Genomic DNA, 26,009 nt, shown 5'->3' with positions numbered 1-26,009 from the left:
ACGTTGACCATTTCTTGACAGTCCTCTGCTTTCACGTTATCCCACATCATGGTCCTCAGCAGCTTCCCCAGAGCATCCATGGATCGTTCGTAGAGAAACTGAAATCAAAGTGAGCGTGAGGGTCAGGCCGCGGGGAGCAAGTTCATTCATCCTACTCCACTCTGCACTCCCCTCAGGCCTCGCCCCCTCATACATGAATGTGGTCCGTGTCCTTGTCTGTCTTGCCCTCATTTTTGAGTTTTTCCAGAGGTGGAAGGGGCAGCAGCTTCCGGATGTTCTCCTCAAGAATATTAAGATGGTCATTCAGTGAGAGCTGAGGTTTCAGTTTACTGAAACGAGAACCACGGGGAGGAGTGGATATTATGTTGACAAACAAAACATAACCCAGTAGAATTCCCAAGAACTGCCAGTCTGAAGGGGCTGAAGGGGTCAGGTACATTTCTGATGGGCTGGGATGTTGAGGGAGGTGGTGATGGAAGTGGAGAGAGATTGGGGACATAGAACCAGACTGTAGCGGTGGGCATAGTCCACACGCTTCAGGTCTAATTTATTAGAGTGATAAACCATCACTTGCTTTGCATTACTTTACCCTTTACTATATGATCGAACATTAATCTACTTGTTTTCTTCAGCACTTGACTGTGTGTGCGTGTGTGTGTGTGTGTGATAGAGAGAGAGAGAGAGAGAGAGAGAGAGATTGATTCTAAGTTTGGAGCAGTGAGTTTTATAAATTTCATATGTCCTCTCATGTTATATGTAATGTCACACATACTATAGGTTCTTATAAATGCACAAGTGAATAAATGATAATGGAATCTTCCTTCTTTTGTTCCTTTCTTTCCTTCCTCTCTCTCTTTCTTTCTTTCTGACATATACTATAGACATTACGAGGATATAAACAAACCTGGACATAACTTGGAAAAATGTAAATGTTCAATAAACATGAGAAACTCCATTTGTTATTAAATAAGTGTAAATTAAGACAATACAATACCACTTGTCAGCAACCAAATTAACAAAGAAGTTAAAAATGATGACACTGTCAGAGAAAGGTGAAATTGGTTCTCTCACTGGAGAGTAAAAGTCAGTAACAGCTGGGACAACTCTATTGAAAGTGTTAAATGTGTTAATAGATGCTGAACAGTCTTCTCATCCTTACCGTCTGGCTGGCTGTTTAAAAAACTCAACTTATTGAGCTATAATTTATGCACAACCAGCTGCATCCATTAAAGTGTGCAATCAAATGAGTTTCATACTCATGGAACCACCACTATAATCAATATAGAACATTGCTATCATCCCCCAGTTTTTCCTCATGCTTCTTTGCAGCTCGTCTCTTCCTCTACCCTGGCCCAAGGCAACCACTGATTTGCTTTCTGCCATTAGAGATTAGTTTGCAAGTTCTACAGGTGTCCTGTCCATGTGAGGATAGCCATTAGCAACATGTGGCTATTGAACACTTGAGTTGTGGCTGGTTTGATTTAAAATAGGCTGTAATTGTAAAACACACTGGATTTTGAAGATTTAGTATGAAAATCATGTAAATTATCTTATTACTTCTTTATTTTAAATACTTGAAATAATATACTGAATATATTAGATTAAAATTAATTATTAAAATTAATTTAACTTGTTTCTTTTTACACGTTTAAAAGTGGCTACTAGAAAATTTTAACTGACATATGTAACTTGTATTATACTTTATTTCTACTTGACAATACTGTCTGGAGCCTGGTTAACTGTTAATTAATCTTCAAGATTTATTTGCACTTTCTTTAAACCTCCCTCATCTTTGTAAACATGGCAACTTGTGCCTTCCCTTATTTTGCTTCTTATCGAGTTTTAGAGAAATTATGTGAATGTGTTTTGCATTTATTTCCCCTAGTTGACTAAAACTCCTTCAGAGCAAGGCTGTATTTTGTTCAACATTGTCCTTTTAGAACCTAGCTCAGTGTCTGATACATGGATGCAACTCAATAATATTTATTGAAACGAATTGTCAACTTTTATAATTAGAAGTTCAGAGAACACTTTTTGCACAAGGGTGTTCACCAAAGTATTACTTATAGTTTTTAAAAACAAGAAATAATTAAATGTAGCAATAGGAGGTTGATTAATAATTAAATGTAACAATATAAGGCATATCTGTGTACCAAGATATTAGGCAGCCATTAAAAATGATGTTTGTTGCCTCAACATAATAAATGCCACATATGAAAAGCCTACAGCTAACATCATGCACAATGGTGAAAGACTGAAAACTTTCCCTCTAAGATCAGGAACAAGACAAAGATGCCACGTCTATCTAACATAATACTGGAAGTTCCAGCCAGAGCAATTAGATAAGAAAAATAAATAAAAGGCATCCAGATTGGAAAGGTGAAGTAAATTATCTCTGTCTGCAGATGACATGATCTTATACATAGACAATCCTAAAGAATCTACAAAAAATATTAAAACTAATAAGCAAATTCATCAAAGTTGCAGAATACAGGGACTTCCCTGGTGGCTCAGTGGTTAAGAATCCTCCTGCCAATGCAGGGGACAAGGGTTCAAGCCCTGGTCCGGGAAGATCCCACAGGCCGTGGAGCAACTAAGTCTGTGTGCCACAACTACTGAGCCTGTGCTTTAGGGCCTGAGTGCCACAACTGCTGAGCCCACGTGCTGCAACTATTGAAGCCTACGTGCCTAGAGCCCATTCTCCGCAACAAGAGAAGCCACCGCAGTGAGAAACCCGTATACCACAACAAAGAATAGCCGCCGCTTGACGCAACTAGAGAAAGCCCATGCACAGCAACAAAGACCCAACGCAGCCTCAAAAAAAAAAAGTTGTGGAATACAAAATCAACACACAAAAATCAGTTGCATTTTTATACACTTAAACAATGAATCATCAAAAAAAGAAATTAACAGTTCCATTTACAATAGCATCAGAAAGAATAAAATACTTAGGAATAACCAAGAAGGTGAAAGACTTGTACACTGAAAACCACAAAATGTTGCTGAAGGAAATTAAAGAAGACACAAATAAAGAGAAAGACATTCCATGTCCTTGGATTTGAGTATTTATTATTGTTAAGATGTCCATACAAAGCAGTCTACAGATTTAATGGAGTTCCTATCAGAATCCCAATGACACTTTTTGAAGAAATAGAAAAATCCATCCTAAAACTCATGTGGAATCTCAAGTGACCCCAAGTAGCCAAAACAACCTTGAAAAAGAACAAAGTTGGAGATCTCACACTTCCTGGTTTCAAAACTTATTACACGACCACAGCAATCAAACCAGTATAGTATTGGCATAAATAAACAGACATCCAGACCAATGGAATACAATAGAGATCCCAGAAATAAACTCTAGTATATATGGTCAGATGATTTCCAACAAAGGTTCCAAGACCATTCAGAGGGGAATGATATTGGATTTGGAAATGATTTCTTGGATATGACACAAAAAGCACAGATGATGAAAGTACAAATAGACAAATGGGTCTACATCAAAATTAAAAACTTCTGTGCATCAAGAACACAATTTAGAGTAAAAGACAACCTATGGAATGAGAGAAGATATTTGCAAATCATATATCTAATAAGGGGTTAATAACCTTATAGAGAATAGAAAGAATATAAAATATATAAATAACTCCTACAACTCAGCAACAACAAAAAGAAAGAACCAAAAAAAAGGGACAAAGGATTGAACAGACATTTTTCCAAAGAAGATATACAAATAGGCAATAAGGCTATGAAAAGAGGCTCGAAGTCATTAATCATTAGGGAACGGCAACTCAAAGCCACAATGAGATACCATCTCACACCCATTAGGATGGCTACTGTAAAAACAAACAAACAGAAAATAACAAAGTGATGGCAAGGATACAGAAAAAGTAGAACCCTTGTGCACTGATGGTGGGAATGTGAAATAGTGTCACTGCCAGAGAAAACAGTATGGTGGTTACTCTAAAGATAAAAATAGGCTTGACATATGATCCAACAGGCCTACTTATGGGTATATACCCCAAATAATTAAAAGCAGGGTCTGGAAGAAATATCTGTGCACCCATGTTCATAGCAGCGTTATTTACAATAGCCAAAATGTGAAAAACACCCATCAGATGAATGTCCAACAGATGAATGGATTAACAAAATATGGTATACACATAGAATGGAATATTGTTCAGCCTTAAAAAAGGAATGATACTCTGATTCATGCTACAACATGGATGGACCTTGAAGACATTGTTCTAAGGGAAATCAGCCAGGTGTCAAAAGATAAATACTGTATGATGCCACTTACATGAGTTACCTAAAGTATAAAATTCACAGAGACAGACAGTAGAATGGTAGCTGCCAGGGCTGGTGGAAGGAGGGAATGAAGAGTTGTTTAACGGGTACAGAGCTTCAGTTTTGCAAGATGAAAAGAGTTCTGGAGATTGCTTTGCACAACAATGTAAAAGTACTTAACACACTGAACTGTACACTTAAAAATGGCTCAGATGATAAACATGTATACTTTACCACAATCAAAAATTAAAAAAATTAATAAAAAATGACTGATGTCTGTGAAGAGTTGGTAATAACATTGGAATATGTAAGATGAGGTGAGAAAAAAAAAACAGGATAAAAAATCATAAGCAGAGTAGAATCTCAACTCTGTAACCAACATGGAAGACTAGAAATAAAGACCTGGAAATATACCAAAATGTTGATAATAAGGGGGGGAGGATTGGGATGATTTTTATCATTTTAAAAAACTTTCTATAGTTTCCAGGTTTTAACAGTGAACTTCTGTTTCTTTTACTGCAGGGGAAAAATATTATTTTAAAAACGTGCTTAAAATTATTATCTTCTTCAGGCTTATTGCTGCTAACCAAACTAGGGTGTGATTAAGGGTTTCATATATTTCTAATGGGACGGTTAAAATTTGCCTACAGGCCAAGATAAATTATTTTTGCACAGAAGTTTCAGTCCTTATATATCAATAAGTCTGACTCTTGTAAGCAGCTCTGCTAGTCCCTGTGAGTCAACAAATGATCAGGCTCTCAGTCAATTCTGTCACTCTGGAAAGAGAAAAAGCCCCCATTTGAAATAACCTATTGATGAACTGTGTTCATGTTTGATCGGTGCACTAGAGTCTGCACCGATCGATAAGTCAGTTGATCAGAATGAGGATATGGGGGAGGAAATATTTTTTCAATGAGAACAAACAAAAAATTCTCTACCTGAGGTATCTGATGGCGATTAAGACTTTCCACCGAACAGGGCTAGCCAAGGAATCCAGGGGCTCATCCCTGATGAAGTCCTGCAACACAGACAAGGAGGTAAACTGTCTCAGGAAGGACCAGGGGAGTTTCTAGACACAAAGAGGTGGAAACCTCATCGGACCGTTGGGCACCCTCAGGCGGAAATACGCCCAAGGTCTGTTCTTCGGGACCGGCGAGTTTTACCCATTACCTACACTCTTGGTAATGAACTTCTCAGGGTTTTGCCCATGTCCTCCCTGCACACTCACCAGCATGTAACTCAGCAGCACCTCCTTGTAGGAAAACTTGAACTTCTCATCCTCAGCATCTTGGACAGCAATGCCAGTTTCCGTGATACTTCTTATAAAACTCATCTGCAGATCCATGTCCTAAAGCAAAATGACTCACAGTGCAAGCCAGGGTCTTAGGCACCACACCCGGCTCTACAAATAGGGTTGAAATATGTGCCCAGACAGGAGTGACACTCTGCTCCTTTTGCCATCTCCACCTTAGTCTCGGATCCAAGTTGCAGGGAAGTTGAGAAACTAAGGTCAATCTCCAGCCCCTCCAGCTCCCATCATAAACTGAGGTTTCTCTAGAGCAGTGGCTTTCAAACATTTTTGATCAGAAATCAAAACAGGAAACAGTTTACGATTCTACCCAGTACTTACATGCACAATATAGTGAATATATATATATAAAATACATAACTGAAATAAAAGTTTTATGATATTTATTATTGCTATGTGCAATGTACTCTTCTATTTCTCTTTTATTTCATTACAAACATTTTGCTGGTTTTGATCTATTAGCTATATTAAATTGATTTCATGATCTACTGGTGGTTTACAACCCACAGTTCTAAGAACACTGTTCTAGTTTACAGTCTAACTTCCAAACCACCTAGAACCAAATACAGCTCCTTGTTCTGTCTTAAATTAGGTTCAGGGTTCCTGGCTTCAGAACTGGATTAATTAGTTATATTTTGGGATCTTTTCCTGTGGAATCAAATCAAGAGAACATTTATGCTTACTGTACTTCCAGGGAGCATAATTTGTATTCAAATATATTTATACTCAAACACAGGTATTCAAATATATCACGTATGCTGCATACCTTGTTCATCACAGCCATGCCCAGAACCTGAAAAAAATCAAAGGCAGAAGCAGACACTAGAGCAGCAGTTAGAGTTCCCTCATCCCAACAAAAAGACCGACCCATCAACCTGAAGGACAACAGTGAAGCAGGATGCCGAGTCCTTCCAACTGGTGGGAGCTGTTGCCTCCCTCCCCCAGTTTCAAAGGGAGACCCTGTACACTGGTAGATTCTTTGCCCTGGGTGAATCATGACTAAACTACAGAAAGCAGCATAAAGATGTCAAGCCTTTGGGCTTCAGCCTTCTCATTTTAAAGAGGCTCTATCAGACTTTGGTAAGAAAAAGGATATTAAAGCTCTTGGCAGAAAAAGCGGTGAAAAGTTATAAAATGAAAGTTAATAGGGCAGCTGACTTTGGAATTGAGATATAGTTAGTTCTGCGACAACGCCTGTGTTGAAAATGCAAATTTGTTTCAACGAAATTGATACATGAGGGAATACTTTTAGCATGTTCTGAATTTTGAGTTTGCTTATGAACAGTTTTGTCTGTGAGAGCAAAAAGGTACAACAGTTGAACTGAGCCGCATAGGAAGACTTGTGCACATACCTCGAATATCCGTCAGCTGCCTTCGTTTACTGTGTGTGATGAGCTGCTCTCATTCAAGTCTGGCATTACAGCCGTTTGTCAGATTTCAGATAACCCTCTTTCCCACCACCACTTCATAGTAGCTCATAAATTGCACAGCTGACTTCAGGTGTTTTTCAAGGAAACGTGCCGTCATTTCTTGGTAGTATTTATATATTTCCTAAATGTTTTTTAAATTACTTTTGAAAATTTAATTCCGTTTTTTTTTAATGTGTCATTGATGGGGTTTTTTTGAATGTTGTTCCCCTCACCCCATTTCCCCCATAATCCCTGTGGTTTTTCTGGTACTATCTTGTGCAAATGTTGCCTTATAGCAGAACTGACCTCAAAGTGTCCAGTGATCTTTATCTGAAATATCTTTGTCTCAGTGATGACTTTCCTCATGATTTTCCTCAGTGATGATTTTCCTCAGTGATGGACTAAATATTAATGTAACATAAAACGTCTTTGAAAATTTTGTTTTCAGTTCTCATCATTGCTTATCAAATTTTGGGTATGTCAGAATCACTTTTTGAGGAAGGTGTTAAAATTACAGATTCAGTGATCCATCCCTGAAGACTGATTCATTAGGGATCTCCATTTTTAACAGGCTTTCCAGGTAATTCTCGTGCAGCTGAGGTGTGAGGATCACTGCCCTACATCCTTCCACTAGCATGTACCTATATCTGCAATACTGTGAGCTCCCTATGAGTCCATTCTTCTCACCTACACACATGAATAAATGTCAAGAGCACAGTTTTATCAAATAGGTGGTTTGTGGAGGACACAGAAGAGGAGATAAAGGAACATAGTGTACAATCCCTAACATCAAGGTGCTGTCAATCTAATGGGAGAAGCAGATGTGCAGGTAATCAACGAAAACCCCTAAACCTGGCTGTGAATAAGAATCATTCATAAACCTTTAAAAAATACAAATGGCAGACCCCACCCCAGACTTACTGAGGCAACCTCCCTGGATAATGACTCTGGGAAGCCATATTTTAAACTTGATGGCTAGGTGGGTCTTAGGTGGCTAACTTGGTACTAATCAGCAAAGTGGCTGAACTGACAACCTGTAGAAAGCATTTTATTAAAGATACAAAAAGTGCTATGGGGGACGGAAATGATTGGATGAATTCCAACTCGGTTTTGTGGTTCCGAGGCAGAAGCATCCTTGGCATGTTGAGGAGTGTCAAGGATGGTCAGCGTGGCTGGGATGATGGTGGAGGGGGAAATTAGTACAACTTGAGGTGGATTGAGTAGATTGACAAGTGATGCATTTTATTCACTTAAAAATACATAAATGGCTCTATTTGTGAGACACTCTTTTAGATGGCTTATAAGTATTACCCTATAAAAGGTTAAACAGCTACCATTAGCAGCTCATCAGAGACTATTACAGGGAAGTAATAAGCCAGCTGCCCTAAAGTAGTACAGGAGTCATTGCTTTAAGTTTAAATGAGGGTGAGATCATGGTGGGTACAACTGGTCTAGGAAGGCAATGCGGGAGTGGTGGGATGTGAACTGCCCAAGGTCTTAAGAAAGAAACAAATCACTCAACTCTGTTTCATAATAAAATGTTCTCTTTCCGTAAGTTCTCATCCTCCAAACATACTATACCATACCCTATCTTTCCTTTGGTCTGTGTCCTTTGAGCATGAAGATTTCCAAGAGCTGAGTCCCTCCAAGTTTTGGGAACCCCAGCCTTGGAAATCGAGGTGGCCCTTGTTGGTTGTTACCTGAGAGCACTGGCCATAAAGAAACGACTTGGGATACAATGTCTTGATCAAGCCTGGGGAGGAGCTGCCTCTTGGGAGCATGGAGGGCCACGGCTCCATAGATTACCATGACGTCAGTCTTGGTCAGGCTCTTTTTCCCAGAGAAAATACCCTGAAGAGGAGGAAAGAGAGACATAAAAAATATGACTGAAGGAGTTTCTTTTTCTCTCATATTTTTTCTTAATTCTGTGGGCCACTAGGGAGTTAAGAAATGGGACTGAGATTATTACAATTAGTCTAAAGCCGACACTCTTACCTATATAAATTTAAACACACAGGACGGTGTTGTGGATCTATCAGGCGTTAAGAGAGGTACCTGTGAGAAGGCTTGCATTAATTTTTACTCATTAAATTCTTCTCCTTTAGGGGAAGCAGAGTGTACACAATGGAAACTCTCCATGAGGCCTGAGCAGCTGGGACAAACCTAGGCACACACGGAGCTCCTTAGGGCCTCCCAGGTCAGCATTAGTGACAGAAAGTGGAGGAGACTTGTTACCTAGCTGGTCATTCTTCAGGGCCTGGGTTCGGACGGTTCTGACCTGGAATAAAGACCTGGGGATGGGAGCAAGTATAATACGGAGAAAGGATATTCACTGAAGCAGTCAGTGTCATATGCCTTTGCAATGACCAAGGGCTTTGGAGGAGCAAATTCTTCTTTTTACCTTGCATCGATTCATGAAAAACTTTTCCCGATCTTGGAATGTTTTAAGAACTTTTAAAACAATTTCAAAGTGGTTCTTGGCACAGTATGCTAAGATAGATGTTATTCCCTAAAATCAGAAGAGATAGGACATTTTGAGTTTATTCATCTATTCAACAAATATATACTGAGCACCCATTATGTGTCAGGAACTCTTCTAGGTGCAGGGGATACAGGATTGAACAAAACACATCAAACTCCCCAACCTTTTGAGTGTGCAGCCAGGGGAAGTGATGGGGAAGTGACTGAGAAGTGACATAAAGTGAACACATAAATTTGGTAAGCATGTAAATGTAAATGTATAGTATGTCAGAAGGTGATAAGTGCTATGGAGATAAGAAAAGCAAAAAAAAAAAAAAGAGTAGAAGCTGCACACTGGGGGGAGTTGGCAATATAAATAGGGTGCCCAGAGAAGGCCTCAATACAAGGGTGACATGGAGAAGAGTCCTGAAATAAGCAAGAGACTGAGCCATTGGACTACCTGGGAAGCAGAATTCTAAACAGATGGAGTAAGTGCAAAGGCCCTGAGGTCCATCGAGGAGGGCAGAAGGAACAATCAAGGGGAAGTGCAGGATGAGGTGAGAGAGGAAGTGGGGGTTGGTCTGAGTAGGGCCTTTCAGGCCACAGCCAGTCATTTGGATTTCTAATCTTAGACTAGTGGGAAGCCAGTGGAGGTTTTTTTGAGCTAGAGTTGACTGTCATTTCTATAGGATTCCTCTCCTGCTGAACGCTTACTATATCTCAAGTGGCTAAAATGTTGAAATCTGGTAGCTCCTGTTTCATGCTCTGTGGTCATATTCCCCCCTTGCCCACATTCTTCCCACCTCTCTTGCTCGAGGCTCACTTCACCACTGTACCTTCATGGCAGTTTGTTTATGAGTCCTGTTACTTTTCATCCGATTGTATAACCCGGCTAGAACCACCACGACCACTGTCACCAAGGTCTCAACCAGCACTGTTCTTAGTCCTCAGATACCAGGCCACATACTCTCCATTGTCAGAAGATGCTTGGAAGAGATCTTTAAAGGCTTGTGGCCTGATGTCTCTGTGTTCCTTGGTCATGGCCTAAGATATAAACCTGTGTCTTTCAGCCTCTGGGTCCTGTCACGCCGCAGTGCTCCGTGTTTCTCCTCTCCCAACCCATCTTCCTAATGTCTTAACTCCTTCCCCTACTTTTCCACCTATGTCCCACTGTCCTTCTATCATGTAAGTCTGGCAAAGCCCTGGATAAATCTGACTCCCCATTTGCCGATCACCTATCCCTACACCTCATCTGCAGGAGGCTACTGGAAAAAAAAGTGACCCCACGGAGAAAATAGGTGCCAGTAGAAGATGATTTCAACCCCCAATGGGGCCCTCAAATCTGCACAGATGTCCTACATCTTTCCCTGAGTCCATTTTCTCTCTCCAGTTCCTCACAGTTGCAGCCTCAGCTCTTTTCTCCTGAAACTGTTCACTAAGCATTCTCCATGAATAAGAACTTTGAGAAGGGTTCTATTTTCCCTTATTTTACTTGGAAGAACCTGAGGGATGTAGGTAGCATGTTGTAGAGGCAAGATTTGAATCCAGCTAGTCTGACATCAGAATCAGAGCTGAGGTGTCACCTGAGGGAGAGAGTCATGCTCGGGAGATGGAAGGCCAGCAGGCTCAGTGAGACTAAGAAAGTTACGCGTTAACACCTTACCCATCCAGAGGTCATTCACTAAGTGACTTGAGTGTGTGGGACACACTCAAGAACTTGAAGTACAGTTAAGTAAAAGAGGAATTTGAGAAGCTCAAATGGATGTCACAAAGTTCATCTTTTAAAGTTTGTGAACTCCTCAGACGTTGAATGACGGCCATATTGTATGCTTATATCTGAAATAAACTGACATTGTTTCCTAGCCCAGAGCAGAACTAAAAGGGCAATTAGGATGGGAAAAATGGTGCTAGGAATAATGCCAATGAGAAATGTGATGACTGAATATCTGAGAAGGAACAGTTTCAAAAGTTCAGTAAGTCTAGTGGTTTCTAGCCATTTACGATGGGGAAAGGACCCTAAACATCTGAGAATTTCTGAGAAGAGTATATAACAAGACAGACTATGAAAATATATTTTTTACTAGCTGGTCTTTATTAGCCTTGCAGAGTTTTTTTTTTTTTTTTTTTAACAGACATTCTCCTTTTTCTTCCACATTCACATATGCTCTCCAGCTTAGGCTAGGGTGGGGAAGAGGCAAAAACACTTTGCAAAAGCTCTTCAGGTTATACTTATATTTTCTCTAGGTGGAAAACCAATCGTATATAAGCTTACTTTCAGCTTACAAGTTTAATGATTTTGATACTTACAATCATACTCTTAAGTTATAAAGCCAAGGTCAAAATATATTTAAAATACTCTTGTTAAGTGAGCGATTAAAATTCATTTTTCAATATCTTCACAAACCTGGTTAGATAATGAAGCACTGATATTTAAATAAGGAAGTTTCATTTTTCTGAAAAATTCTGTTGGACTCTCTTGAATGCATGGATAATTCTGAATGAGTAAGACATTAATATAAGAACTGTCAGAGGTTTTCCAGAAGGAATTCATTATCATTATCATGAGAGGAAATTGAAAGAAAGGGGTCCCACCTGGCGTTGATCCCCCAGGTGGTTGGGAGCAGCCAGAGCTTCCTTAATCTGTGAGCTTACAAAGTCTGTGTCTTGGCAGGATGCTAAGGTGGTTCCCAAGGCTTTCCAAAGAAATTTCTGGAAAACAAAGGACAAGCAACACAGTTAAAGGTTGGAAAGCAAGACTGATGAAAAATGGAAAGAGTTAAAACAGTCATTTGAAGAAAAGACATTGAGGTAACTTATGACTGCTTACTAACCATGTACTTTCCTATACTGTCTCTTCAAAGTGTCCCCCCCGCCCCGCCCCGCCCCGCCCGCCAAGGCTCTGTCCTCTACCTGTGTTCTTCTGCTCTCCTCTATGCCATGTGCTCCACCATCATAATACCTTTCACTCTCCACTGTCATTTTTAATTTTCTTATTTGTCTCTATGCTCAGAATTTCAGTTCTTGGTTGCAGAGGGTCTTATTGATTAATTCCAGTGGACAGTCACTGGTAGCTAATAAGTGCTCATTGCATTAACATGCTCAATAAAATTGGGTAATTTTGAAGATAATGTCATCAGATATTCTCAAACTCCACAGTATATTGACTTAGTTTATAGTTTAGGAGATTTAGAGTATAGTAATTTTGAAAATAATACTTTGTATGCTCTACTATTATCTCTCTCCCAGGAGTAGAGTGAGTTGTCCAGAAGTGCTGCCAGAATGGTATTAGGAGTGAAAAAGAAAATTCACATAGGAACTTTTACACACGCATTGTGTCTTTAGTACGGAACTCTAAACTGGGGAGGGAAAGCACCCCATGAGGAACACTGGAGGCGGAGCATGTGGGGAATCATTCTGTGGCTTCCATCTCCCTTACAGGTGGTGAGAATGTTGGATTCATTATGCCAGCCCTACCCTGGTTACTTCTGCAGTGTCGGGATGGAGAAAAGGCAAGTAGGAAAGTCGTGTCTTCCTGTCATCTTTCGTTAGAGGCCATGTATGATGTAGAGCTATGCCTGGAGGTGTGGGGCAGCCCCTCAGTGGCTTGTGTTTGAACAGTATAGCACACTCCTGGATGTAAATAGGTATATGAACATGTGTGTATATATAGCTATGTAATACCAGATTGGCATCTCTTTATTTAGACTGTCCATCTTGTTACACACAGTAGAGTAAAGTGGCCAGTTGGAAGTCCACTCTAAGGACCCTGCAGAGCTCCGAGGATTGTAGCTATGGAGTGGTCATTATTGATCAGAAAGGATGTATGGCACAGGAGGAAAGGAAAATCTAGTAGTAACAAATGAAGTTAAATTAGTACATTCAGGAGAAATTGTACGCATTAGTCTGACTTGGGATGAGGGGGGACCTAAGGTGATAAAACAGGTGGAAGAACTACCAGAGTAAGAGTAAAACCAGAGTAAGAATCTGACAAGGTAGCAGCCACTTCACTCTCGGTTGTCCAGGCAAAAGACCCCCATGATCATGGAATCATAATGAGGAAAACTGTTTACAGAACTGGAGTAAATATTAATTGGAGTCAAAGCTGCTAGAGTCTATTTAACTCCATCTTGGGAGAAGGACAGGAAAGAGTTTGGAAAAGTCTTGTGCTGAGAAAAAATTGATTTGATCGGGGGAAATATGACTTACGTGTGAAGGGCTAGCTAGCCTCAGTGGCCCCCAGTACTGCTGATCTGTTGCTTCTCTGCTGAATTTGGTCAGGTTCAATGTATAGTGCATTCTTACTTGGGGACTTGGCTAGGAATCCCAGAAATCAGAAACCCAGAATTGGGGAAAAAAATGTTACTGATTGCAAAAATAGCCATAACCTTTCTATCCCACCTCTATCCACGCCTCCCTGCTATGGGAATTTGCAGCTCCTATCAAGACGACTCTATTTCTCCATTCCTTGCATCTGGGCTGGTCTTGTGACTTGCTTTTGTCAATGGAATTGGTAGAAGCAATAGTATGCCCCTTCTGAGCTTAGACCTCAGGAGACATTGCATACTTCATTGCCCCCACCATGAGAGCAAGCCTGGGCTAGCCTGCTGGAGGATGAGGGACTGCAAGCAGCAGAAAAAAGCTGTCCTAGTTAAGATCATCCCAGACCAGCCAATCCCCAGTGCACTGCAGTGAGGCTAGTAGAGATCAGAAGACTGCCCAGTTGAGCCCAACTCAAACTGTCAACTTGCAAAATTGTAAGCTAACTAGGTGCCTGTTATTTTAAGCCACCAGGGGTAGTTTGTTATGCTTCTAAAGCTAGTTGGTACACTTACTTTTCTGGTGTTAAGTGTAAAGGTTTAGAGCCATCTAAGCAGCTCATTGCTTGAATTGCTCTGCCTACTCATACAACCATTATCTTGGACTAATCTTGTGGGTTTGGAAGCTGTTGGATGAATGGTACTACCTGAGATGCACAAGCCTAGTTCGTGTATAAGAAGATGGGTCATTGCTCACCAAATTTTTCTGATGGGTGTGTCTGCAGGCTGGATAGACCAATTTGGAGAATCAGTACTCTGTACCAAATTAGAGAGTCAATCAGTGAGAGGAATTTTGAAAATTACATAGAAGAGTTAGAGGTTGCTAATAAAGAATTTGGGGGAAGAGACACTTAATACTGGGAACACTTAATGACTTAGGAAATGTTTTTTCAGAAAAACAAATTAGGAATACTATAACCACAATGATAACCACCATCTACTTTTTATTAAACACATGCCATGTGCCAGGCACTTCACTTGGGACTTTATATACTTTATCTCATTGAACCCTCGTAACACTACAATCCTCAGAGGTAGATAAAATTTCCATTTTGTTGGTGAGTATACTGAGGCTCCAGAGAGGTTAAAAAATTTACCTAAAGCTACATAAGCAGTAAGTAGCAGAAGCTGGATTCAAACCCCATTTGGAATGGATGGTTACAATGTGGAGGGTTTGGTAGAGGTCATGTGGAGAGAGAGGAATGAAAGAAGTGGCCTTTGAGCATTCTTTCTTTTCAAGTTTTTAAAAAATTGTAGTAGATTATTTCTCGTAGCCAGCCTCACAAGACTGGCCCAATGTAAACCAAGGCATAAGCTGCATTTAACTAGTGCTATGGTAGGGGCTGCTATTTGCCTTCCAGTATCCATTTTTCTTCCTTCTCTAGAACAGAACCCCTGAATTTTAGTTAGGCATGTATTTATCTTGAAGGCACTATACTCGGCAGTTTTCCTTGCAGATAGGTGTGGCCCTGTAACTGTTGGTCAAATGTAAGGTGAAGAGAAGGGAGCATTTTTCTAACCATTTCTCCCTCCTTTTGGTCATAAAGTAGAAGCTAAGGTCTCTGAGCTAAAAAACCAACCTTCTCAACAGAGGTGTTGCCGTCACTGTCCATTTGCTGGTTGAAATCCCGACTCAGTTGAATGGTCCAGGCTACGTCATTGATCTTCCATAACGACTCTTTGAGCAACTGTTGTAGGAGGTGAAAGTCAGATACTAATGTGACGGTTTAATGTGCTTCCTTGGTGCTTTTTTGTTACAATGTATTCTAAAAGCATAAAGTATATATTACATGGGATTATTCCTTTTCTCATAACAACCTGTTCCGAATTCCCATTAAGAATTAGATGCACAGGAAGGGCAAGTAACTCCGTGTAAGTGCCTTCCTTTTTCCTTTTAAATAAAAATTGCCAAAAAACGTAAAATAGAAACTCATCCAATCTGAAACTTAAAATTGAAGTTAACATCTTTCAAGGTTTGGGTAGATTTGGAAAAAAACTCCATTTGTCAAAGTTAGTTTGCTTTACACCATACTAAGAAAAAGGGACATTTTTGGAATAGTGAATTAAATGCCTTGAAGAACCAATTAGATATACAAGCACAAGTTGCCAACTTCAACTCGAGTAGTGAAATATTCCTCGTTTCATCAATTATTTTGAGCCAGGGCCACAATCAGTTGTCTGAACCCATGTCCCTCTTCATTGAACAATACATAAAAAGGTGTTTTTGTCTTTTTGGAGGACAAAATCCATTTGCAATTTCTAAAATCTACAATTTCTCCTGTGTTTTCTCTACCTTAAGCTTGGAAAGAACACAATGTCAAAACCAATGAAAAGATTTGTATTCATTTTCTTAATAGAAACTCATTGAGTGGATCCTTTGAAGAGAAAAAAATTGTACAACCTTGGCAGTATAAGGGAAGAAAGCAAATGCAGACAGTTTGGAAAAAGAAGCCAAGAAGTATACTCAAGATTGGAGGAAGGAAAAGAACTGTTCTCAAGGCTTCTCAAGAAAGAACCTTCCTTCCTAGTAAGAACAGTTATTTTAAAATGGTAGCAGGGGGGCTTCCCTGGTGGCTCAGTGGTTAAGAATCTGCCTGCCAATGCAGGGGACACGGGTTCAAGCCCTGGTCAGGGAAGATCCCACATGCTGCGGAGCAACTAAGCTCGTGCGCCATGACTACTGAGCCTGTGCTCTAGAGCCTGTGGGCCACAACTACTGAGGCCACGTGCCACAATTACTGAAACCCGTGCGCCTAGAGCCGGTACTCTGTAACAAGAGAAGCCACTGCAATGAGAAGCCTGCGCACCACAACAAAGAGTAGCCCCCGCCTGCCGCAACGAGAGAAAGCCCGCGCACAGCAACAAAGACCCAATGCAGCTAAAAATAAAAAAAATTAAAAAAGAAAAGAAAAGAAAAAAAAATGGTACCAGGGGAAAATAAGAAGAAAATTTTGAGAGAGGGAGGGGAAGATAAAAGAAGCCAGAATATAGGAGGAGAGGTGGATCCCAGAGTTAAGGACCAGGAAGCATAGAGCCGTTGCTTTCAAACCTCATATGGGATAAGATTCACTGTGGGTATCATTAAGACCTGTGAGCTTGCAGGTACCCCACCTAGAGATTCTGATTCTGGAAGGGGGGTGTTGGGGGTGGGGTGCTGTGGAGAGGTCACTGAAATCTGACATTTTAAAGAAGCCATAGTTCACATAAAAAGGTGCTCAACACTGCTAATTATTAGAGAAATACAAATCAACTCTAAATGCCCATCAACAGAGAAATGGATAAAGAAGATGTGGTACATATCCATATATACAACGGAATATTACTCAGCCATACAAAAGAATGAAATAATGCCATTGGCAGCAACATGGATGGACCTAAAGATGATCAAACTAAGTGAAGTAAGTCAGACAGAGAAAGACAAATATCATACGATATCACTCATATGTGGAATCTAATTTAAAAAAAGGTACAAATGAACTTATTTACAAAACAGAAGCAGACTTAAAGATATCAAAAACAAACTTATGGTTACCAAAGGATTTGGGGGGGAGGGGGAGGGATAAATCAGGAGCTTGGGATGAACGCACGCACACTACTATATTTAAGATAGATGACCAACACGGACCTACTGTATAGCAGCAATATTCTGTGATAACCTATATGAGAAAAGAATCTAAAAAAAGAATGAATATATGTATACATATAATTGAATCACTTTGCTGTACACCTGAAACTAACACAACATTGTAAATCAGCTGTAATCCAATAAAATTAAAATATTTTAAAAATCTAGTAAACTTTATAATCAAATTCTTCAAAAACATTTGACAGGTATTTTTTTAAATATAAATTTAAAATCCATTAAAAATACCCTGAGCTTTCTCTAAGTAAAAGAGTTACCTATTCTATAATAAATAGTAATAAATACAGAAAAACCCCACAAAAAAACAGAAACAAACTACAATGAGGTACCACCTCACGCTGGTCAGAATGGCCATCATTCAAAGGTCTACAAATAACAAATGCCAGAGAGTGTGTGGAGAAAAGGGACCCTTCCTACACTGTTGGTGGGAATGTAAGTTGGTGCAGCCCCTATGGAAAACAGTATGGAGGTTCCTCAGAAAACAAAAAATAGAGTTACTATATGATCCAGCAATCCCACTCCTGGGCATATATCCAGACAAAACTATAATTCAAAAAAATACATGCACCCCTATGTTCATAGCAGCACCATTTACAATAGGGAGGTCATGGAAGCGACCTAAACGTCCATCGACAGAGGAATGGATAAAGAAGACGCGGTACATATATACAATGGAATATTACTCAGCCATAAAAAGGAACAAAATAATGCCATTTGCAGCAACATGGATGCAACTAGAGATGATCATACTAAGTGAAGTAAGTCAGAAAGAGAAAGACAAATATCGTATGATATCACTTATGTATGGAATCTAAAGTAGGACACAAGTGAACCTATCTATGAAACAGAAACAGAATCACAGACATAGAGGACAGACTGGCTGTTGCCAAGCAGGTGGCGCTTGGGGGAGGGATGGAGTGGGAGGTCGGGGTGAGCAGATGGAAGCTTTTATATACAGAATGGATGAACAACGAGACCCTACTGTACAGCACAGGGAACTATATTCAATATCCTATGATAAACTGTAACAGAAAAGAATGTTAAGAAAAAGAATGTATATATATGTATAACTGAATCACTTTGCTGTGCAGCAGTAATTAACATAACATTGTAACTCAACTATACTTCAATTAAAAAAAATAAGCCATAGTTAATTCCTATATAGGTGGCTTATGAACCAAAACTCTGCTGGATTAAAAGCTCCCTGCCCATGGGTTCCTTGATCTCCTGAGGGCTCCTGAAATCAAAATGCTCTCTGTAAAGCCAATGGCCAACTCCTGTCTGCAATTTACTCTTTTGGGGATTTGACATTGTCTGTGGCACTGTTTGGTTGTCAAGGTCCAAAAAGTTATGGATGAGAGAAAGATTCTTTTCTGGAGAAGGGGTACAACATGGCCTTTTGGTGTTTAGACATCAGGAAAAAGATAGTGAGAAGCAGATAGAGGAGGAAATGGAGTTGTATTCAGGAGCAAAGAAGTGGAAATTATGTTAATCTCTGTTTCTTTTTATGAATGGTGAAATAATGCAATTGCAAGGAGAGGAAAAAAACTGAAAATTAGAGAAGATTTAAGAAAGATGGAAAAAAATATTAGTAAGAAAAATATTAGTAAGTGATATCTTCAAAACTGTCTTAAATTCTGAATCAAATTGAAGACTAAAGATTATTGTTCAAATTGTGATTTAAAGAGCATAAAATTCTTATGTGATCATGTCTAACAGTCTAGTGATTTTCTCAAGGAAAGGATATGTTGTTTCCTGTCCTTTGGAATCTAATTCTTTTTCGTAAAGATGGGTAACTTTCGGTGATTTCATCACCCCATCATCAACAGTTAGTCTAGGAGCCAGCTTTACCTGAAGCAGCATGGTCTCCCACAGCACGATACTAGTGTTCTTTCCTAGAAATAGAAATTGATGCAATAAGTGCCAAAAAAAACAAACCCCAGCCCAGTATCCAGGTCAGCACTGACTGCTACTGTTCCATTTCAAGCTTTCTCCCTATGCAGGATGGTTATTTCAGATTAAATTTACTATGTTGGCAATCCTAAATTGCTAGTCAGCTGGACAGAGGGTCTTCAATCCATGATAAAAATCCAGGCTTTTTGCCAATTTCAACAGTAACTACTGAATTACCATATCTTAATATTCTAGCATGGATGAATAATAACTTTTTAGAACAATACCAAAAGAGAACTTCTCTAAATACAAAAAAAAAGACCAGAGCAAAAGTAAAAGTTCCTGCTAAATATGTAACACACCTGGTCCTCTTAAAATATCAATATAAGTATTTGGTAGAGAAATAGAACATAAGGAGTCCAGGACAAAATAGAGCTGTCTACCTTGCATGTCAAGTTCATTGTTTTTATTGCCTAATGTGAACATTAATGGCTTAAGACATAGAAGTGGGGCCTCATTTCCTTGTGTTCTTGCCTCCTTGGATAAAGACCTGATCCCACTCCTTTGTACCTTCCAGAGGCTGCAGGAGCTCAGGTATGCATGTTTTCCATAGCTCTACCAAATTTGGGTAAATTATCTCAGGCAATATCTTCAAAAGTCCTATTGCACCGACCCCATGTAATTTCCCTAAACTGGCGAGCATAGATATTACCTGGAGGAAGGAAGAAAAATTGTTACTTAACTCAGGGATACTTAGAAGGCTCACCTACCTTTTCCTTTTTATCACTGTTCTGGATTCTCTTGAATCCTTCATTAGATAATCTTTCAACAAACCATCACAGTCTGTTCTTACTTCTTCTAGATCAAAGCTAATACTTAGACAATCCATCTGCCCAATTTTCTTCTGAGGATAAAGGTGTAAAAATATATGGAAACCATCAACCAAAAATAAATGAAACATACCAACACTTAGATATATCTATTAATTAAATAAGGGCATGTGGAAGTAGTGCTCAAGCACATATGTGGCCAAAAAGAGAGAGAGAGAGATCTAAACAACAGATGTGGAGTTTGTTTGAATGGTTCTTATGGATCAGATCCAGTCTATGTTTATTTAAAAAATCATAAATGAAGTTTAACAAACATTTCAGAGTGAGAAGATAATCTTGCGAATAATAAATCTTCATCAGAGTCATTAGTATAGCAGAACATTTATTATGCCATTTTAGTGTTTCTTTTGTTTTGGAATATCTATGTAATTTTTATTATCATTTATTTGGAGCTGAATTGTCTATATTGGTTTAAATTCATACCACGTTGGTTTTTCATAACTCACTCACCAGAAGTCTGGCCAGTAGCTGTTGTGGTGAAGGAAGTTTCACTAGAAAGAGAAAGCAATTTTCATTACTGCTATGGGGCCTAGAAAAAATCAGATGGGGCTTGGGTTTACAAGCAAAGCCCTGTAGCCTTTCCGGAAACTAGTCTCTCATAAGAGAAATGCTTTGCTTTGTTTTTGAATGTACACACCAGCTCCTATAGAGATGACAAGTGCTGTTGACTCCTTGGCATTATTCTTCTTCCTCTCCTCTGCCATAAACAGAATTCTGATGATATTAAACAGGTATTTCAGCATTCCCGTATATTCTGCAGGTACCACAAGAGTCAGGATTCTTGGCCATAGCATCTGTGGAAAACATAAGGCAAGATGCAAGGATTGCTTATTCTTTTTCATTATTCCTCTTTGGCCCTCTCCGTGTGTTTCCCTCTAATTTAGAAAACTTTCTCTCACGTGTGATTATTTTACTCTTTAGGCCAAATCAAAATGAAATCATGAAACACAGTCTCTGCACAGCACATTCACTTTCAGGTGCCACTTGCAGTGAGTGTTGGTCAGTGTTTCTCCGTGAGGTTGCTGCTGGAATTTGGGACAGGACAAGTCGTCATTGTGGGTCACTGCAGGGAGGGCTGGGCTCCACTCACCAAGTGCCGTTAAACCCCTTGTCAATATGACAACCAAAAATGCCCCCAAATATTTCTCCAAACTCCAAGACTTGAGTGGAACTGTCCAGAGTGAGAATGACGGGGAGTGGATGGCGACTGCGCTGCTGCTGCTGGCTGTGCTCCAGGTGCTGATCTTCTCCTTCTTCTTTTTCAATTAATTAATTAATTTATTTTTGGCCATACCACATGGCTTGCGGAATCTTAGTTCCTTTACCAGGAATTGAACACAGGGCCCCCGCAGTGAAAGCGCCAAGTCCTAACCACTGGATCACCAGGGAAGTCCCCAGGTGCTGATCTGCTGATCACCTAATGGAAACTTAGGTGTCCACTTGGACTCCTCCCTTTGTCTTGGCATCTGTATTTAATCACCAAGCCTAAGCCTAATCCTTTTCTTTTTTTAAAAAAGCAATTTTATTTTTTTACTTATTTATTTTTTGGCTGTGTTGGGTCTTCGTTGTGGTGCGCAGGCTTCTCACTGCAATGGCTTCTCTTGTTGCGGAGCATGGGTTCTAGAGCGCAGGCTCAGTAGTTGTGGCGCATGGGCTTAGTTGCTCTGAGGCATGTGGGATCTTCCCAGACCAGGGCTCGAACCCGTGTCCCCTGCATTGGCAGGCAGATTCTCAACCACTGTGCCACCAGGGAAGTCCCAAGCCTAGTCTTTCTTTTTTTTTTGCGGTGCGCGGGCCTCTCACTGTTGTGGCCTCTCCTGTTGAGAAGCACAGGCTCCAGACGCGCAGGCTCAGCGGCCATGGCTCACGGGCCCAGCCGCTCCGCGGCATGTGGGATCTTCCCGGATCCCTGTCCCCTGCATCGGCAGGCGGACTCTCAACCACTGCCACCACCAGGGAAGCCCTACCTCTTTTATGTAGTGTGATATGCATACATGTTCTTGAAAAAATATTAATAGGTTTGATTGTGGGCTACTGTCACAGTAATGTTTTTCTGAAATCTGGAAAGTTGTGAATTCTGAAATAAGTCTGGCTCTACGGATTCGAATAAAGAATTATGAACCTGTGTCACAGGTTTTTAATAATTTGGCTTCAATTAATTTATTGGATTGCTTCCCTGGAGGATAGAAATCTCAGATCTAATTCCTTAGTGAATGGGTCTTTTAATGGAGGGTGGGAAGAAAATAATTTTGCACAGGGAGGAAGGGCCACAAGGTGGCGATTAACAATTAGCATACAGGGACTCAGTAATCTCCCTAATTAAGGCGAAAGAGGTATATTTTCTCTTTATTTTTGCCTGATTAACTGGCTTTCCTTAAAGTTTCTGTGCTCTTTTATTCTACCCTAAATCCTAGCAATTCTTTGATTGGCTTGGTCAGTTACTGGGTCAGGTTTTTATATATAATCACTCCATTGTTATTTATTGCATAGCTTTGGTTATTTTAACCATAGTTATTGGTGACCAAAGCCTCTTAGGGGAATTTTTTCCTCTTCATTGGCTTCTGTGTAGGGCTTTGATCCAAACAAAATATGGTTTTCATACAAATAATACTACAACTGCTAATTTTAAAAATTGTTCCCATTTAAGTTCTATGTCTTTTCCAACGTGGAGTACTTTAATCAAATAATCAGGAAATAATGACAAATCTATTGTGTGCAAGACTTGCTCTAGGTGCTCCCTGATTGGAAAATAGGATGTCTCTGCTCAGAACAGGGTTCAGGAGTTATTATTTTTTGGAGGAAGCAGTATTATCTTTATAATTAACAATTAAGTTTTCAACTAATTAAATTTAAAACTTTTTGAAGAGCATGGCAGAGTGATGCTCTGGGCAAAAATCTTTTTTTTTCTACTGAGAAGCCCTTGAACTGAATGTGCTTTAGAACTTTACTTCGATAGAGTTTATCTTTTGGGGAAAGATGGAGTTCTTTTAAAAGTAGAATTGATAACTGAATTCTTTATAAAGCAATCTCATAAGCAGATTCTTAAACAGTCAAAACCATTTCATTTACTCCTAAAACTATCATTATCCAAATAAAAGTCCCCATTAATTCTCTTACTTTAATACTGAGGTCGCCCATGACGACTTTGACTGTTTTTTTCTATTCAAGTGATGTGATCCCTCAACTTGGACTCTGAAAGATAGAGGGAGAAATTGAGAGACCTGCTTCAGAAGGACCACAGTATGTTCTAGAATTGATGAAAACCCATTAGAGTTATGGTACATAGTTGCAAAGTCTCTGGTCCTTAACATTTTATGTTATTCAGTTCCCTCCTACATTCTCCTTTTCCAACTCTTTACACATGTTTATTGCTTTTTTTTGTTCTCTGTTACATTTTGTTTCACCTTGTTTAAAATGTTAGATTCTTAAGTGGATTCAATACATCATGCCTAATGGATTGGCTTTAAATTTCGTAGACAACTTCATGTTTCTTCTGCCAAGTCTTCAGTAAATCCCAGGGTAAACTGAATTTTAAAAAACTATTATAATGATTCACTTTGTTATAAAGTGGAAACTAACACACCATTGTAAAGCAATTATACTGTAATAAAGGTGTTAAAAAAACTATTACAATGCTGTGGAAAAATGAATTGTCATATTTTATTGAATCCAAGATATAATTTTATGAGGCATCATTATCTCATATTGTGCCAAGTGAAAAACTCTAGTGGCTGATGATAATTAAAGATGCTATCAATTATAAGATGCATTCTGATACTGTGAAAATATGTGCCTTTTGGAATTAATGAAATATGAAAATTTATTAAATTCTCCTCTTTTCTAAATGTACTAATTTTTAGAATATTGTACATTCTTCCCACCCCCTCCCTGTTTATCAGGCTACTTAACCAGTTTACTAGCTCTTTTAAATTCTAGATTCAATTCTCAAATATTCTACTCATTTAGTGGGTGCATCCGTAAATATCATGAAAGAAGAGAGGTAACTAGAAATGCCTGTTTAGAAGTAGTAGGTTGTAGACAACTAAGAAAACCAAGCTTCACCTGAATATGATGCTCTATAAATTTCCCAAAGACATGGGATAGAATTAGAGACAATGCACAAGTTTCAGTTTGCTTTTTGGTACAAAATAAACAAGTCTGCTGTCATCTTTACTGCTTACCTTCAGCACTGATAGCCGATCTTAACAAAGTGAAGATTCCCATTCGAGTGGCTTCATTATTACTTCTCATTTGTTCATCAAAAAATTCTATCAGGTCTGCAGGGCTGGAATGGGCTGTGGGTTTAAGAAATACTGGAGTCATAAGAACTCATTTTCACCTTAGGTAAAATACTTGTGAATGGGAAGAGGATCATTCCATGAGGATTGTCAAAGTCACTCTTTGGTTGGTAACCAGATTTTATGATGTCCATACTTCTTTAGTATCACAGAATTAATTAAACAGTTTGGTCACTAAGAGAGCTAGACCCACTTCTGTTCATACCTTTGAATGTAACCTTATTTGGAAATTAGGTTCTTTGTAGATGAAATCAAGTTAAGGTGAGGTTGTCTTAAATCAATATGACTGGTGTCTTTATAATAAATGGATAGAAGATACAGACAGAGCCACAGAGGGAAGCCTTGTGAACATGGAGGCAGAGATCAAAGTGATGCTTCACCAGCTGTGCAGCTGGAGACTTGCAAGGGTAAGAAGGAAGCAGGGAAGAGTGAAGAAAGACCTGGATGGAGTAGAGAGGTTTGGGTTGGAAATGTTAGAGATAAAGTGAAGAACTTAATTAGGCTGGGGCATAGAGAAGTGGAAACTATAGAAACAGAGGTGATCAGTTAGGAGAGAACTAGACCATACTAGAAAGGTATGCAGTGAAGTAGAGGAAATGACATATTTTGGGAGGGTGCAGGTGTGGGAGGTCTAGGATTGCTCTTGTCTCTTGCCCTGAGGGACTATATTAGAGTATAGTTTGGTATCCTGACCCTGGGAACTTGGTGCTTCCTCGACAACCTGTGTCCGGTATTCTAACCAGGTGATGGGTGGGATTGTGACGTGAAAGCAAGAACAAAAGGGAGAGAGTGAAGGAGGGAGAGAGAGACAAGGGATAGATACTAAGAAGTGACAAGGAGGAAAAAAGATGACTGGGGTTTGATAGAGTTTCAAATAATCTCAAATGCCAAGAAAAAAGCATTCCTAGCCTTAGGGTTGCCAACTCTTACAGGTTTGCCTGGAAATAAACCCATGCATATATAGTCAATTAGTTTTCAATAAAGGAGCCAAGAATAAACAGTGGGGAAAGAATAGTCTCTTCAATAAATGGTGCTGGGAAAACTGGACAGCCGCTTGCCAAAGAATGAAATCGAATTCCTACCTTACACCAAACATGCAAATTAAAGCAAAATGGATTTAAGACTTGAACATAAGACCTGAAACTGTAAAACTCCTAGAACAAAACATAGGAAGAAGCTCTTTGACATTGGTCTTGGCAATGAATTTTTTTGAATTTGATACCCAAAGCAGAGGCAACAAAAGCAAAAATAAACAAGTGGGATTACATCACACCAAAAGGTTTCTTCTCAGACAAGGAAACCACCAACAAAATGAAAAGAAAACATACGGAATGGGCAAAAATATTTGCCAACCTTATATCCAATAAGGAGTTAATATCCAAAATATGTCTGAGACTTTTCTGGTTTTAGAACTGAAAGTTCTGTTTTCCTGGAAGTCCTTTAGTCCCGGGCAGATCAGGATGACTGGTCACCCTACCAGCTGCACTCTTCTTGGGAGCAGGGAAAA

General features: G+C 39.5%; 1 protein-coding gene across 1 annotated transcript in view; it reads right to left on the bottom strand.

Moving 5' to 3' along the window:
• Positions 1-26,009, bottom strand: part of MROH2B (maestro heat like repeat family member 2B) — a 59,330-nt gene that overhangs the window by 21,657 nt on the left and 11,664 nt on the right. The window contains 18 exon segments of the mRNA XM_082835061.1: positions 3-98; positions 194-329; positions 5,223-5,302; positions 5,513-5,632; positions 6,360-6,386; positions 8,703-8,718; positions 8,720-8,853; positions 9,404-9,511; positions 12,055-12,171; positions 15,359-15,466; positions 19,273-19,316; positions 19,885-20,026; positions 20,655-20,695; positions 20,842-21,079; positions 23,262-23,360; positions 23,362-23,367; positions 23,371-23,396; positions 24,386-24,499. Coding sequence (XP_082691187.1) covers positions 3-98; positions 194-329; positions 5,223-5,302; positions 5,513-5,632; positions 6,360-6,386; positions 8,703-8,718; positions 8,720-8,853; positions 9,404-9,511; positions 12,055-12,171; positions 15,359-15,466; positions 19,273-19,316; positions 19,885-20,026; positions 20,655-20,695; positions 20,842-21,079; positions 23,262-23,360; positions 23,362-23,367; positions 23,371-23,396; positions 24,386-24,499 — 1,652 coding nt within the window.

This window comes from Leucopleurus acutus, assembly GCF_964270905.1.
Source record: "Leucopleurus acutus genome assembly, chromosome: 3".
Lineage (NCBI taxonomy): Eukaryota > Metazoa > Chordata > Mammalia > Artiodactyla > Delphinidae > Leucopleurus > Leucopleurus acutus.
The sequence above is the reverse complement of the archived record's forward strand: the minus strand, read 5'-3'. Positions and strand labels throughout refer to the sequence as shown.